The sequence below is a fragment of the Magallana gigas genome, chromosome 7, assembly GCF_963853765.1.
Source record: "Magallana gigas chromosome 7, xbMagGiga1.1, whole genome shotgun sequence".
Taxonomy (NCBI): domain Eukaryota; kingdom Metazoa; phylum Mollusca; class Bivalvia; order Ostreida; family Ostreidae; genus Magallana; species Magallana gigas.
Genome location: NC_088859.1, coordinates 1,977,407 through 1,990,875, shown reverse-complemented (window position 1 = coordinate 1,990,875; position 13,469 = coordinate 1,977,407). Strand labels below are relative to the sequence as shown.

The window sequence follows — 13,469 nt, the reverse complement described above, 5'->3', positions numbered from 1 at the left end:
TTTTGAAAAGAAATTATGTATACAAATATTCACACTATTAACAAGGTCATTACCACTCAGTCTATAACTTGGATATTTACCCTATTAAGAAACACAGTTTTCGCATTCATCCAATACCTGCTGAGCGATGTCAACGGCTTTCTCCGCCTGTTCACGTGTAAAGGAATCCCCAGGTAAACGTCCACCTGTTGGGTACCTCATCGCGGTGTGTTGTCCGGTGATATCGGTGGAGAACCTTGTGGCTAGGGCAGACAACGATGTTCCTGATAATGATGATAGAGCAGACGACAGGGATGACAGGTCGTGAGAAGTCTTGTAGTCTAAGGCAACGTTAGCATCCGTGTTGTACAAGGCAGCTTTCAGTGCTTTCTCACATGACTGAAATAGAAACACGTTAAAAATTCTTGAAATGAATAGAAATGTTCATGGTTTAATTTAGTTGAACAAAACCTTTATACCCCACTTTCTAGTAATTTTGGCATCAAGTAAATTAAACCAAACAAGAGTTCTTTTGTGTGTTCAGTGAATTAGTCGAGAGTGAGCCGAAAAAAATACAAAGATTAAAGGCTTAATTATGAATTACACTCAAGAGTCATTATTCTCCGCTCTTTGTTTCATCGGAAACATTTGAAATGTATTTTGCTTATACAAGTTTATATTGGTAAAACAGTAATTTTAATTGCATTTTGTACACATAATAAATACATGTACAATCAATAAAATGAGTGTTTTTCATGGTATTGACTGGTCATTTAGTTTCAATATCCGAAATTAATAAACAAGTATGAGCCTTGGTAATTTAATCCATTGACTCTCTCTCTCTCTCTCTCTCTCTCTCTCTCTCGTTTATCTTATATATGCAAATAAATTCTTGCAGTTGGATTACAATTATTCTCATTCTAAATTATAGAACTTTGTTTTAACATTAAGAGATTATCTGTTTGTAATTATCATGACTAATACAAGTCAACCAATAACCAACATGATGGGACTTTATATGAATGTAGGACTTAGTATGAATGTACCAACTACATCAGGCACTTCTTAATTATCATTTTTAAACATTTTACACTAAAGACAGTTTATAAATACAAAGGTTCACGTTTCAAATCAACAACAAAACTTGTGTGAAGTGTACATGCAATTTCTAGATAGGCCTTATAAAACAAAGCTTAATGAATAAGGCCTTATAAAACAAAGCTTAATGAATAAATAAAATACCAACCTGGTGAGCTTTGTAACAAATCCAATTCCATGAAGTCACAGCGTCCTCATTCCGTGAACTAGTCTGTGCACCATTTTGGTTCCCTGGGCTCGAACAGAACATAAGCTGCTGTTTTGCTGCAATGATGTCGTATTTGGCTTGTTTGATCCACTGCAGACCAACAGCTGGTTGGGGATTTGGCAGCTGTTGATTCTGTGTATAGCTACCATCAGAGGCCCGATTTGTATAATCAAAGTGTCTCTCTTTTCTTGTGTTGTTACATCTGTTGACGTTGTTTTGAAAGAAAGTCCAATAATTTGAAGCACCATAATGATAAGAGGAGCTGGCACTGTAACCGGCAGAAGTGCTCTCCACTCCTATTTCTCCACGCTCTAACTTCCCTATCACATCAAGGATGAACTGAGTCACTTCCGTTGCCTGATCTTTGTTTGTTGGGTTTTTGTCAGGATGCCACTGAAGTAATAATCTTTTGATTACTGCCCTTCTTTCAGCTCTGGACAATTTCCAGGCAGCAACCAATCTTCGTTTTATATCAGCTTTTATTGCATCCAAACTAGTATCTGAAAACTGACTTCTGTCAGCACTAAATTGCTCAAGTTCTTTGGATTGTTTTTCAGTTTTGCGAACAAATATAAACAATCGCACTGAACATACTTTGACATCATTTTCTCCATCGAACACAATATATGTGGGAAACGTCTCAGATGTGGATTCTACTTTTTCGATAATGCGAACATATATAAACTCTGATTCAAACACTCTTATATCTTCATTGCTGTCATTGTCTGCCAAGGGGTCAATTCTTTCATATGCAGCAATATCTCCATCAGAAAATTCGCAAAATGAATTGTCAAGTGTGTCATGCAGGCCAACAGGTATACTAGTCCCTGGAGATGGTTGCCAGTTATCTGCATCTAATTCAATTTCATGTTTCTTACACATTTCCATTATTTCATTTTCCGACTCGCACTGCAATAGTTCCTCGATGAACTTAAACTGATCCTTTGAAAGCAGGCCTTCTGCACACCAACATACAATTTGACACAGTTTCTCTTTCCATTCTTCGAAACATTTATCAAATGAATTGATCGGCTTTGATTTTACGTACAGTATTATTCTCCCCTCTGATCTTTCATAATAAACAGATTTCTCTTGTGATGTTGAAACAACTTGGCCACTGCTATCCATTAGGTTCGTAATAATCCATGCCACTTTTTTAATTCGTGTACTCTGAAACGCCTGTCTCATTCTCTGTTTCCTTTTGTCTTTTAAAGGGAGAGATGCTTTCTTTTGCACATACCTCCAAATTCCATTGAAAAACGCATCTGAATGGAACACTTTGCTAATCCTTGATATTATCTTATCATTCTCACAATCTGGACCTTTTTTGACTTGCTCAGTGAACAGCTCCGACAACAACTTTGGCTTGAAGCGTGCAGGTAAATTTTCTAAAATTCTAATTTCACGGAAAGTTTTTGTTCGCAAAAACTTCATCATACAAGTTCTCATTATTCTCTCTTTAAAAGAGGGACGATCACAAAGTACAATATCTGTTGAAAGAATGAGTTCGTCATTTTCTGAAGGCAGATACAAATCTACTAATTGTGGAAGTTGAGAATGATCACAGTTTTCAAGACAAAGAGACTCCAGTAATCCAGTGAAAGCTTTTCTAGCAGTTTCCAATTCTCTTGGTACCATTCTGTTTGAAGATATTTTTTGATGTAGGGAAAAAAATATACGCAAGTAATGATAAAAGTTTGGTTGATCATAAACACCAATTTTCCTGAACAAATCGTTGAAATTGCCATACTTCTCAGGACCTTTGCAGAGATAATCATCAACACATTTCCCAGTATCTATGAGTAAAGCAACTTCGTAGGGTCGACGAAATTTGTTTGCAGATACATCATATACGAATGGTGTTTCTGACAGTCCTTGCTTCAGCTCTTCTATCAAAGGTTTGCTAGAAAGTTCAAGGTATGTTTCTAAGTTTTCATACACATTTTTCATTAGTTGAAATTTTTCAGAATACAATGAGGTCTGCAAGTGAGAGCAAAGTTTGTGGATATGGCTTATCACATCAACTACATCTGGTTTAGACTTTACTCCTAGAATATCGATGTATATACCGTTTACTGTCGACATTGGAACAATGCTGCAGCAAGACCACGATATATCCCACATTGATGACAATACCGAGCCTTCAAAACAAATAAGTGAACAATTGTTAGACTGAGGTATAATGCTTAATAACTTCTCAGGTACATTGAATGGAAGTATGCATTTGATTTTTCTAAACTGACGCATGAACGTTTCAAATCCCATGCATTTCAATTTCTGTTGTGAAATATATGCCACTAGAACCTCCGACTTATATTTAGTTGTGGCATCTAACTTTGAAGCAGTAGAGTAACTCGCAATCTCTTTTCCAAACTCTAAAAGGAGGGAAAAAGGAACTTCCGTCTTTAATCCCAAAAACTCTAAGAATTTTTTCCATTTCATTTCGTGCATTTTTTCTGGTAACAAATCTTCTGATGAACACAGAAGTCTGCAGACTTCCACATGAGGTGAATAAAATTCTCTGGCTTTTTGATAATTACCAGTAAGTTCATTTTTAATCCAAGCTATATCGGATATCCATTCTTTCATTTCCTGTTGTCTATATCCAAGGTATAATTTTGCATTCATTATGTGCTCCATGTGCTCTTTAACTGTAGATGGGTCAAGCTTACTTGCCTTGTTTAAGAAGATATCTGCATAAAAGTCTTTTTGAGACATACATCTTATTTCAAAATCCTCAAGAAAATCTTTCTTTTTCAGAATAATAATTCCCAGTTCTTCACACAAAGTATTAAGGCCGGTTTTAGGAAAACTGTCTTCATCCTGAAGAGTAATCACCTTTTTCATTGTAATATCAGTCACATGTTCATCAAGGGTTTCAAACAAGCATGTATGACGAAACTTGTTCAGAATCATTGGATCTCGACTTTTAACGTCATTGTGCAATTTGGCTAGTAAAGATGACAGCACTTGATGAGCTTCTGAAATGCCAATACTTTCACAGTACAGATCTTTATGATGACAAAACATAGCCAAGATATGTTTTGGTGCCGACTCTGAGGCACATAAATAAGCTGAAAGTTTTTGAACTGCGAACTGCGTTTGAATTTTAAGTTTAGGAAATCCAAGTCTTAATATCAGTCCCAATATATTTTTTTCTTCCCAATTCAAATCACTTGTCACAACAGCATAGGCCAACTGAAAGGGATATAGATACTTTTCCCCTCTCCTGTTCTCTGTTGGAATAAGACACCAGTCAGACAAATACCGTCTGCAATCTTCCACAGCTTTCTTATAATGATATGTGGATAGAAACTCCCAAAAATCATTTAGCCATTGACTGCTAATATCCCCTTTCCATTCTATTGGCTCATTACTACAGAAGAGGCTGGATATGTTATTGCGCAAAAGTTCAGCAAAATGTTTTATGGTTAATCGAATGACTTCAGGATAAACTTTCTTTTCTAAGATTGGTACAAAGCTTTTGCAAACAAATTTGTCCTTTGAATGTTCAAGTAGATGACAAAACTTTGACGCTATCTTTGGAGAGGATTTTAAAAAACAAGTCAATAACCCATTCTCTAACAAACACAATGGAATCCCTTCCAACTCATTTATATTTTCTCTACTCCCGATACAGAATGCTAGAAGCAACTTTACTTTCGACTCGTCTTTAAACACAGTATTCCGAATGTCCATTGGAAGTTCGTCTATTCTACATTTGTCGACATATTTGCTATTCCATGACTTGAGAAATTCAAGAATATCCCCAATTTCCACTGCTTTTGGTGAAAAATTTTGCAAAGTAGGACTATCCTGTTTCTTATACATCAGTGACGTTTGAATACTCTCCAGTATATCTGACGAAGAACTCAAAAGTTTCAGGCCTAACACTTTCAGGATTTGCGAGAGTTGTTTGGTATTCTGACGACTGAGAGATATTTTCAATAAACTTTCATAATTACAGTCACTTTTATTTGTGTGGTCTTGAACATTAGGACTTTCTTCTTCGTTTTCAGATTCGTCATTTAATTTATCAAAATATGCTGGAAAATGTTGCTGTTTTGATATTAATGGGACAAACACAACAGCTGAATTTTCTCTATCCATAAGTGCTCCGTTGGCCGAAATACAATCTGTGTTTCTCATCGATTCAAAAGTCTCTTTATCAAACAACATAGGAAAAAGATTGATTTCACTTGCCAACACTTTCACGTAAAACATTCCAACCGTCTTTTTCCATATGTCATCTTTGATATGTCTCATGACTGGGAAAAAACTGTTATATTGCCTAACACAATCACTATGCAAGAATTGTTCAGAGAATAACAATTGCTTTAGGAATTGTATGGCAGAAATGTATGCAAAGGGTAAGACCTCATTTAATATCAATTCGTTCCAAGAGCCCTTTACGGACGCCTGATCCTTTGTCCAGATATTTGTTCGATTAGAATCAAGAGCAAAGTGACCATTAATATGAACAGGAAGACCAGTTGAATGTGGCAAAGGCAAAAAGCAAAATGCCCGCATTGTTTCATTCAAATTTTTATCAGGATTTTCAGATTCTCCAGATATTGGGTCTTCTTCATTTGTTGTTTGTCGCAAGCATGCTGCTATACCTGCTCTTGGCAGAAGGTTAATTCTTCTTTTTTCGTAGCCCTTTTTTAATACATCTTTCACAACAGTTTCTTTCATTGTCCCAAACACATTTGATATAGCCCAATCCTCGTGCCATTGCTTTTCTCCGGCCTTTCCCCTTAGTTCCATACAATAATCACAAGAGAAACCTGGATTCGCACCTAAATCAAGATTGCCTTCCCGCATTAAGTGAAGTGCATCCTTACATTTTAAATGAAATTCTTCAATTCTATACGAGTCTCCTTCTTGAACAAATGCTACAACTTCACCAATAGTTAACATATCACCACTTTCATCTATTTCTGATAATTTTATGCATTTTAGGTTTCTTAAAAACAGCAGAGATTTTGACATTTCTTTCTGAAATGATTTTAATATTTTAAACATATGGCTGTCCTCAATTTCTCCCTGTTCACTGATTTTGGATGCATTGGCCATTTCTTTTGTACGCAAAGGAAATCGAAACCATGTTCCTGAGGCTGCCGGAAGCTCTTTCTGTAAGTAAGTGTTGTAAACCCCGGAATATTTTTCTTTGATCAATTTAAGGTCATCAACTCTCAATCCAGGGTCCTCTGGTGTGGCATCTGGCACATATGTACAATGTGGGTCAAACATTATAAGGGATCCACCATTTGGAGTTTTAGTTCCTTTAGTCAAAAATGATGGGACATCTGTGATGTGATAAACAGCATTGAATCCTATTCCAAACTGACCCGTTTGATTTGGATCAAAAGATTTGCTTCCTTCACCTAGTTTAGATATACCACAGATATCCTCCGACGAGAAACAGGAATTGTTATAAACAACAAGAGCTGGTCCTTGGAGACATTTCATTGAGTCATCAAATAATTCTTTTTCTGAATGGCTCCGCTTGTCATAAACAAAATGAATTTCAGTCGCCTTTGCATCATCTGCATTCTGAACAAGTTCATTTAAAATAGAAATGTCACAAGGATACTCTTCAAGGATATTTTTCAATCTTGTGGAAAGTTCCTCTTTTTGTCCAAATGAGACCCCCGAGGAGAATTTCTTGATAAATTTTGCACTTTTCGAGGCCACTTTAAAGAGTTTACATACTGGAATTTTAATGTCCGAGTGTGTAAAAAGCAAATGATCTGCTGTTGATATCTTGTCATTCCCATCCTCAAAGCACATTTCCTCAGGTTTCCGCATTACACCATGAAGGTCAGGTAAAAGCCTTCCATCCAGCCTAAGATCTCCAGAGTTTATTATCAAGTTGTACAATTTGATGACAGATTCAAGATTGTCCACTTCCTTCCCCATAACCATCTTGATACCATTTAAAATTTCAATGATAAATCCCTGTTCTATTCTGTCTTGAACACCAACACATTTGAGGAAGTTGTGGTAACTAGACCAGTTATCATCAATTTTATGAATATATGGAGGAACGTCATCCTTTGGGTTGAATGATGTGAAGTATGGTTTCACCAGCTTGGAAGTCATGGCATCTACTGAGATGAATATACAAGGGGATCTCTGGAACATCTCCAGTTCTTTTGTCACACAATAATTGTCCAAAAAACAGTAGACATTTTTGCATATTTTCTTCATAATGTCTGCCTCTTCATTTTTAATCAGCATTTCCTCTCCTATATCTGCTATCTTCTTTAGTTGCTCTATAACAAATATTTTGCTAACATCTTCCCATCTCTTAATGGCAAGTTTACAGAATAAGTCGTCCTGTGAACAGCTAAAACCAGATTCATCAAGAATTTCCTTAACACTTCCTATCAAAAATTTGCAATTATTCCTGTATAACATAGAGGGAGCTGCAAATTTTTCCACATCCGTTAAAAACAAACTACAAGGCCAGCCACTAGGCTTTGACATAACAGGGAGAAATGGAATATCTTTCAGTTTGTCGAACGTTGTTTGTTTTATACAATCAGAGTTTTGCATGAGGTACATAACTAAAGCATTGCATCTTTGTTTAGCTAGTTCAAAATTTGACTGTTCCAAGTCTTTTATGGTGTTAACTCTTTCAATAAGCATTTCATCTGATATACTATCATTGTTCATCCCAAGGCCTATCAGTGTTTTCTTGACATCAAGCAGTTCATCTTCTGGAAACCTTTCATCCAAATCAGAGAACATGCCATGCAGTAAATGAGAATGTTCATTAATCAATTCCGTGGGCTTTCGAAGACGTCCATTTGGTTTAGTGGGAATACACTCGATGTCTGTCATATTTGATAAAACATTTTTATTTCCACTGCCAAAGATACGCTTTAAGAGCAATCTCCGAATGTTTTTCTTTTCATCAGATTCCCAGAATTTCTTTTTAAGATTTTTCAGAAATACATTCAAGAAAAAACTTTCTTCACTGCATAGTTGTTTCCGAAAATGTGGTTTACAATTGGGCTTCATAAATTCCTCCTGGATTTCAAATGGCATATACATTATATTTTCAGGGAACGGATTAAACAAGACAAGAACTTTATATGCTGTTTTGCCTAATACATCATTGTTTTGCAGAGAACTGTCCAAAAATTTGCACTCTTCCAAAGAAAACTTCTGCTCCGAATTCCCCTTGCGGAAAAACACTTTTATTCTTTTTTTACAAATATCTGCATAAAACTTTGATACTAAAGGATTAAAAACATTTCCTTCCCGGGAGATTGGCCAAAGTGTGTGGTATTTTGCTGATGAAGAAAGCTTGACATTTTCCAACATACTGAGGTAAGCTTTAGACAGTACGTTTGAAATCAATGAATAATTATGTTGTGCTGTCTCTTTATTTTCTGACAAGGTAGGTGCTACAATGCTTTTTCTGCTTTGCTCTACTGCAAAACTTCCATTTAGATGAACTTTCATTTGGCTTTCCTGTGGAAGGGGCAGAAAGCAAAACACATGCCCTGTGTTAAAGAATCCATAACGCACATTCTGCTGTTCACTTGTTCCAAGTGAAAAATTCAGTGGCATTGCAGTACTGGCTACAAGAAGAGGTCCCTGAAGATCTTTAGGCATTTGTAAGGCAGCCCATGACACAATCCACCTAGAAGAAGATCCAGTCAAGTTTTTAAATTTCGAATCCAATATTATAGGGAGATTTGGATTCAGTTGTATTTTTACATCAAACTGAAATGTCAGACTGAATTCTTCCTCTCCTTTAAAAGCAGCTGCTTTCATCTGGTCAAATATATTTTCACACTGGCTTTTTTCAACCGAGTACAGTATCTTGTTCTGATCTGGTTCATCAGTTTGATTAAGAAAATGAAGTTCAATTTTTTTGACGTTTTGAGTAAACAGCAATAGGTTGCCTGCCGAGTCCATAAACTTCTTCACTACGGATATTACTTCTTCTCTGTTATACTGTTTTGTTGATATCCCATTTGGATCCGCTGACGCTTGATTGGCTGTGCGCAAAGGTAGTCGAAAAAGAGTTCCTTCATATTCATCCTCTTCTGTAAAATCACAGTGGAATATTTTATCATAAGGCTTAAACTGCTTTCTAAACTTTTTCACTATTTTTGATATGGGGATCCGTAGACCAGGCTTAGATTTGTCTTTGATAGCTTTCCCTAAATGTATAGTTCGTGGATCAAAAAAAACAATGTATTTTCCACTCACGATACTGGGTACATCAGTTACACTATAAACGGAGCAGAATCCAAGTCCGAACTTGCCAATCTTTGTATGCTCGGTTCCCTTTGTCCCACCACCAAGTTTAATGATATTCTTAAAGTCTTTCTCTTTGAATTTAGCATCATTGTAAAACCAAAGAGCTGGTCCCTGACACTCTTCCATTCCTTTGTCAATCAAACCAGTTCTTGCATCTTCATTTTTTCTCTCATCAAACAGTATTTTCATGCAGGTTGCACCAGCATCGTCGGCATTTTGGAGCATTTCCTTGAATAGAGGTCCATCTGAGTAATCCTTCAAAATATTCTTGATTCTGGTAGTGAGTGATTCTTGTTGTCCCCACTGTTCATACTCCAGATCCTCAATTCCCCCATTTTCCATTTCTCTTCGAGTTAAAGAAGGGACACCAAAACACTCTGCAATATCAACTCTGATATTTTCATGTACAAAGTGAAGTTTAACAGCTTCTTCTTCTTCAGTGTCCATGTCTTCATAAAATTCACTGCATTTTTCATCTGTGTAAGTACATTGCAACGCAGGCATCAAGACCAATTGTTTGGTTTTTGTCTGAACAGGAAACAAAATTCGTGACAGCTCTTCACTAGATATTTTTTCTTTCATGTCTTTAAGAATGCCCAAAATATCAGTTACATATTTTAAATCTCTCTTAATCTCCTTAATTTCTGATCTTGTTTGTAAAGTATGAAAATCTTTGATGTTCTCTAGCACAGATATGAGATCTACAGACGTCAATGTCTCTTTACATCCAATATTGACAAAGAAATTTCTCATTTTACTTTGTTGAACCCATTTCTCATTTATCTGATACTTGTGGGGTTCTAGTAATGTTTGAGGAACATGTGGCATAAAATCTATATAAACTTTGGAACTGTTTGTGAAGGATGACTTTGTTTGGACAATGTCTTCTTGTTCTAATATTGCAAAATCGTCCTTAGTCAATTCTTGTTCTGTCAGAAATTCATATATTTCCTTAAGCATCAAATCATATTCCAATGATTTATTTGAATTTTTGTACTTTTTGACCAAATGCTTCAGCTGTTCCAGCACAAAGTGTGTATTTGGTTGATTAAGCAGTTCCTCAAGATATTCGTCGAGATTGTCTTGGTCAACACAATTGGACACATAACATACAGACCCTACAAGTAAGTGATCCTTTTGTAAACATGCTTCAAAAGGTTTACAAACCCTTGCATCTTTTCCCTTCCATTTCATTAACTTCGGATACGATTTAGCTTTCTCTTTCATCACTGGTATCCATCGTTTTCCTTTTACTTTCTCGACAAACTTGGATTTTGCACTCTGTGATAAATCTTTAAAATACCTGAAAATGGCTCTCACCTTTTTTTTAAGATATAAATCATTCAAATTTTCACTTGTGTTTTCAATGAAATGCACCGTGTTAATCAAATCCTGGAAGGTTATGCATTTATCAGATTTGATTTTCAACTTCTGCAACTTTCCCATCAAGGTTGAATTGCTCCAATCCTTTGGAAAATATGACCCTTCCTCTCCCCAAAAAAGGTCCTTTAGTTTACCTTTAGAGCGATCAAACAGGTCTGATGGGGCTTTCAATTTTCCAACTCCATTCTCAATAAAAGGAACTTTAGAAGCTATTTCAATCTGTTCTGCAGGAGTGCCATCATTTAGATTGTCCATGAAATATTTCATAAACAAAGTCACCTCATTAGATTCGTACTTGTTGTCTCTCACCCTTTGAAGTGTTTCTTTGATCAATATTTGTTTCAGAAATTCTTGACATCCCAACTCACGTGCAAGAGAAATGCCTTTAAAATCCCTATCAAGCAACAGAACATTATATCTGACTGGGAACTCTTTCATATGACGTGGTGCAATACCAGCAACGTTTTCAACTGCATAAAGGCTTGAAGAAACATATGCATTGGACAGTGGGAACAATTTTAATTTCCTCAGCCATTTTTTAAAGTCCTCTGACATTTTATCATAGTGAGATCTATATTCTCCAATAAAAATAGCAAACTCCTTTCTTACGCTTGCTGGAAGATTATTGAGCTTGATTATGTTCGATGGGTTTTCTTGGAGAGTCTTCTCCAGAACCATGCAAACATCTTTCACTGTTGGCTGTGCGACATACTTTGCCATCACAAAATCGGGAAGGAAAAATGTTTTCTCTAGCAGCTTTACCCCACAACATTTCAACACCTCTTTCACCTCTCCTGTTAGACTCTGCTGCTTATGACTTGTCTTGGTAAGGATGTGGTTTTTCTTTAAGACATGGAGGCTGGGACTGGTTTTTATATCCTCTTTTGCTAATAAAACTGGACACGATTCAATTTGTTCAATCAAATGTTTATTTTCTGTCTCTGATAAAAAGGTCCATACTTTTTTAATCCATTTTTTCTTTGCCTCTAGATCCAGCTTTGAAGATTTTTCAACATCAGTAGATTGCCTCAGTAGTGGTACAAAATGTTCAGGGGACCAATTCTTTGTATTCCCTGCAAGATATAAAACAGTCAATAAAAATGTTAAACTTTGAATAGCTTGACATATATCAAAACATACAGACAATTATTTGTTTGTTTACATGTACAGTTAAACACGGTTATAGCGAACATGCTTATGATAAATTAACGCAATACAGCAATGTGATTTTCATTCCCCATGACTTTATAACATGCTGTAAAATTGATGGATACAAAGAATTACGTTTATAATGAAGTAAAAATGCCTGTCTCTGGCACTTCGTTGTAAGCGTGTTTTACTGTATCAAGCAATTTTAAAACAAAGATTTATTCATTAACTAAAATAAATGTGAAATATTTGTATGTAAATCTACACATTAATCTGAGAGCAAGAAAAACATTAGGCTTTTAAAAACTTAACTATTGAAAATACTTCAATCCTTTCATATATTTCTTAACAGTTTAATATCATATACGAAAAACCAATTATAATTTAACAAGAGATGTTTGTAAAACACTAATGCCCCCCTCCCTTGGAAACATCCACAAAGAAAATGAACGTAAACTACAAATAACTGGAATTTTTCTACGTCCAAGGGCCATAACTCTGTCAAAAATTGCTCGATTGTACCCAAATTCAAACCTGACCTAGATATTATCATGATAAACCTGTATACCAAATTTCATTTCAATATGTTCATCCTATGCAAAGAAAATGAGCAAAAATCAAAAATGGCAAATAACTGGAAATTTTCTATGTCCAAGGGCCATAACTCAGTCGAAAATTGCTCGATCATACCCAGTATCAAACTTGACTTAGATATTATCATGATAAACCTGTATACCAAATTTCATTTAAATATGTTAATCCTCTGCGAAGAAAATGAGCGGAAACTGCAAATAACTGGAATTTTTCTTCGTCCAAGGGCCATAACTCTGTCGAAAATTGCTCGATGGTACCCAGTATCAAACTTGACCTAGATATTATCATGATTAACCTGCATACTAAATTTCATTTCAACATGTTCATCCTCTGCAAAGAAAATGAACGAAAACTGTTGGTGGACCGACCGACCGACAGCAGCAAATCAATATGCCCTCCCTTCTTCGAAGGGGGGCATAATAATAATTCATCATTAATGAAGAGGCATATGGGCAACATCTTATGACATCTATCACTTGAGCAACAATAACCATAATCTAACCAGCTTATGGGAATATACAAAATATCTGGATAATGTAGTAGAATAGAGCCTGTATTTAAAGTTTTTCAATTTTTTCTCCTGATATTCTTATGTTAAAAAATGAGCACCTTTTGTGACATTGCAGCAGGCGCCCTCCTACCCTGGGAATCATAATTTAAACAGTAATGCTTAGATCTACACCATCTGACAAGTGACGATGTTTCCACGCAAGTTGCAGTTTTCTGACCAATGGTTTTTAAAAAGTTCTTTCATTTATTTTCAAGTATCTCCCAT

At 35.8% G+C, this 13,469-nt stretch overlaps 1 protein-coding gene across 4 annotated transcripts in view; it reads right to left on the bottom strand.

Moving 5' to 3' along the window:
• The window catches only part of LOC109618139 (sacsin), a 51,675-nt gene continuing 38,206 nt past the window's right edge, over positions 1-13,469 (bottom strand). For all 4 annotated transcript variants that reach the window (XM_034455687.2, XM_034455689.2, XM_034455688.2 and 1 more), the window contains 2 exons: positions 1,226-12,024; positions 1-378 (listed from right to left, as the gene is read on the bottom strand). In XM_034455687.2, coding sequence (XP_034311578.2) covers positions 85-378; positions 1,226-12,024 — 11,093 coding nt within the window. In that variant the 3' untranslated portion in view covers positions 1-84. The remainder of the gene's footprint in view (positions 379-1,225; positions 12,025-13,469) is intronic.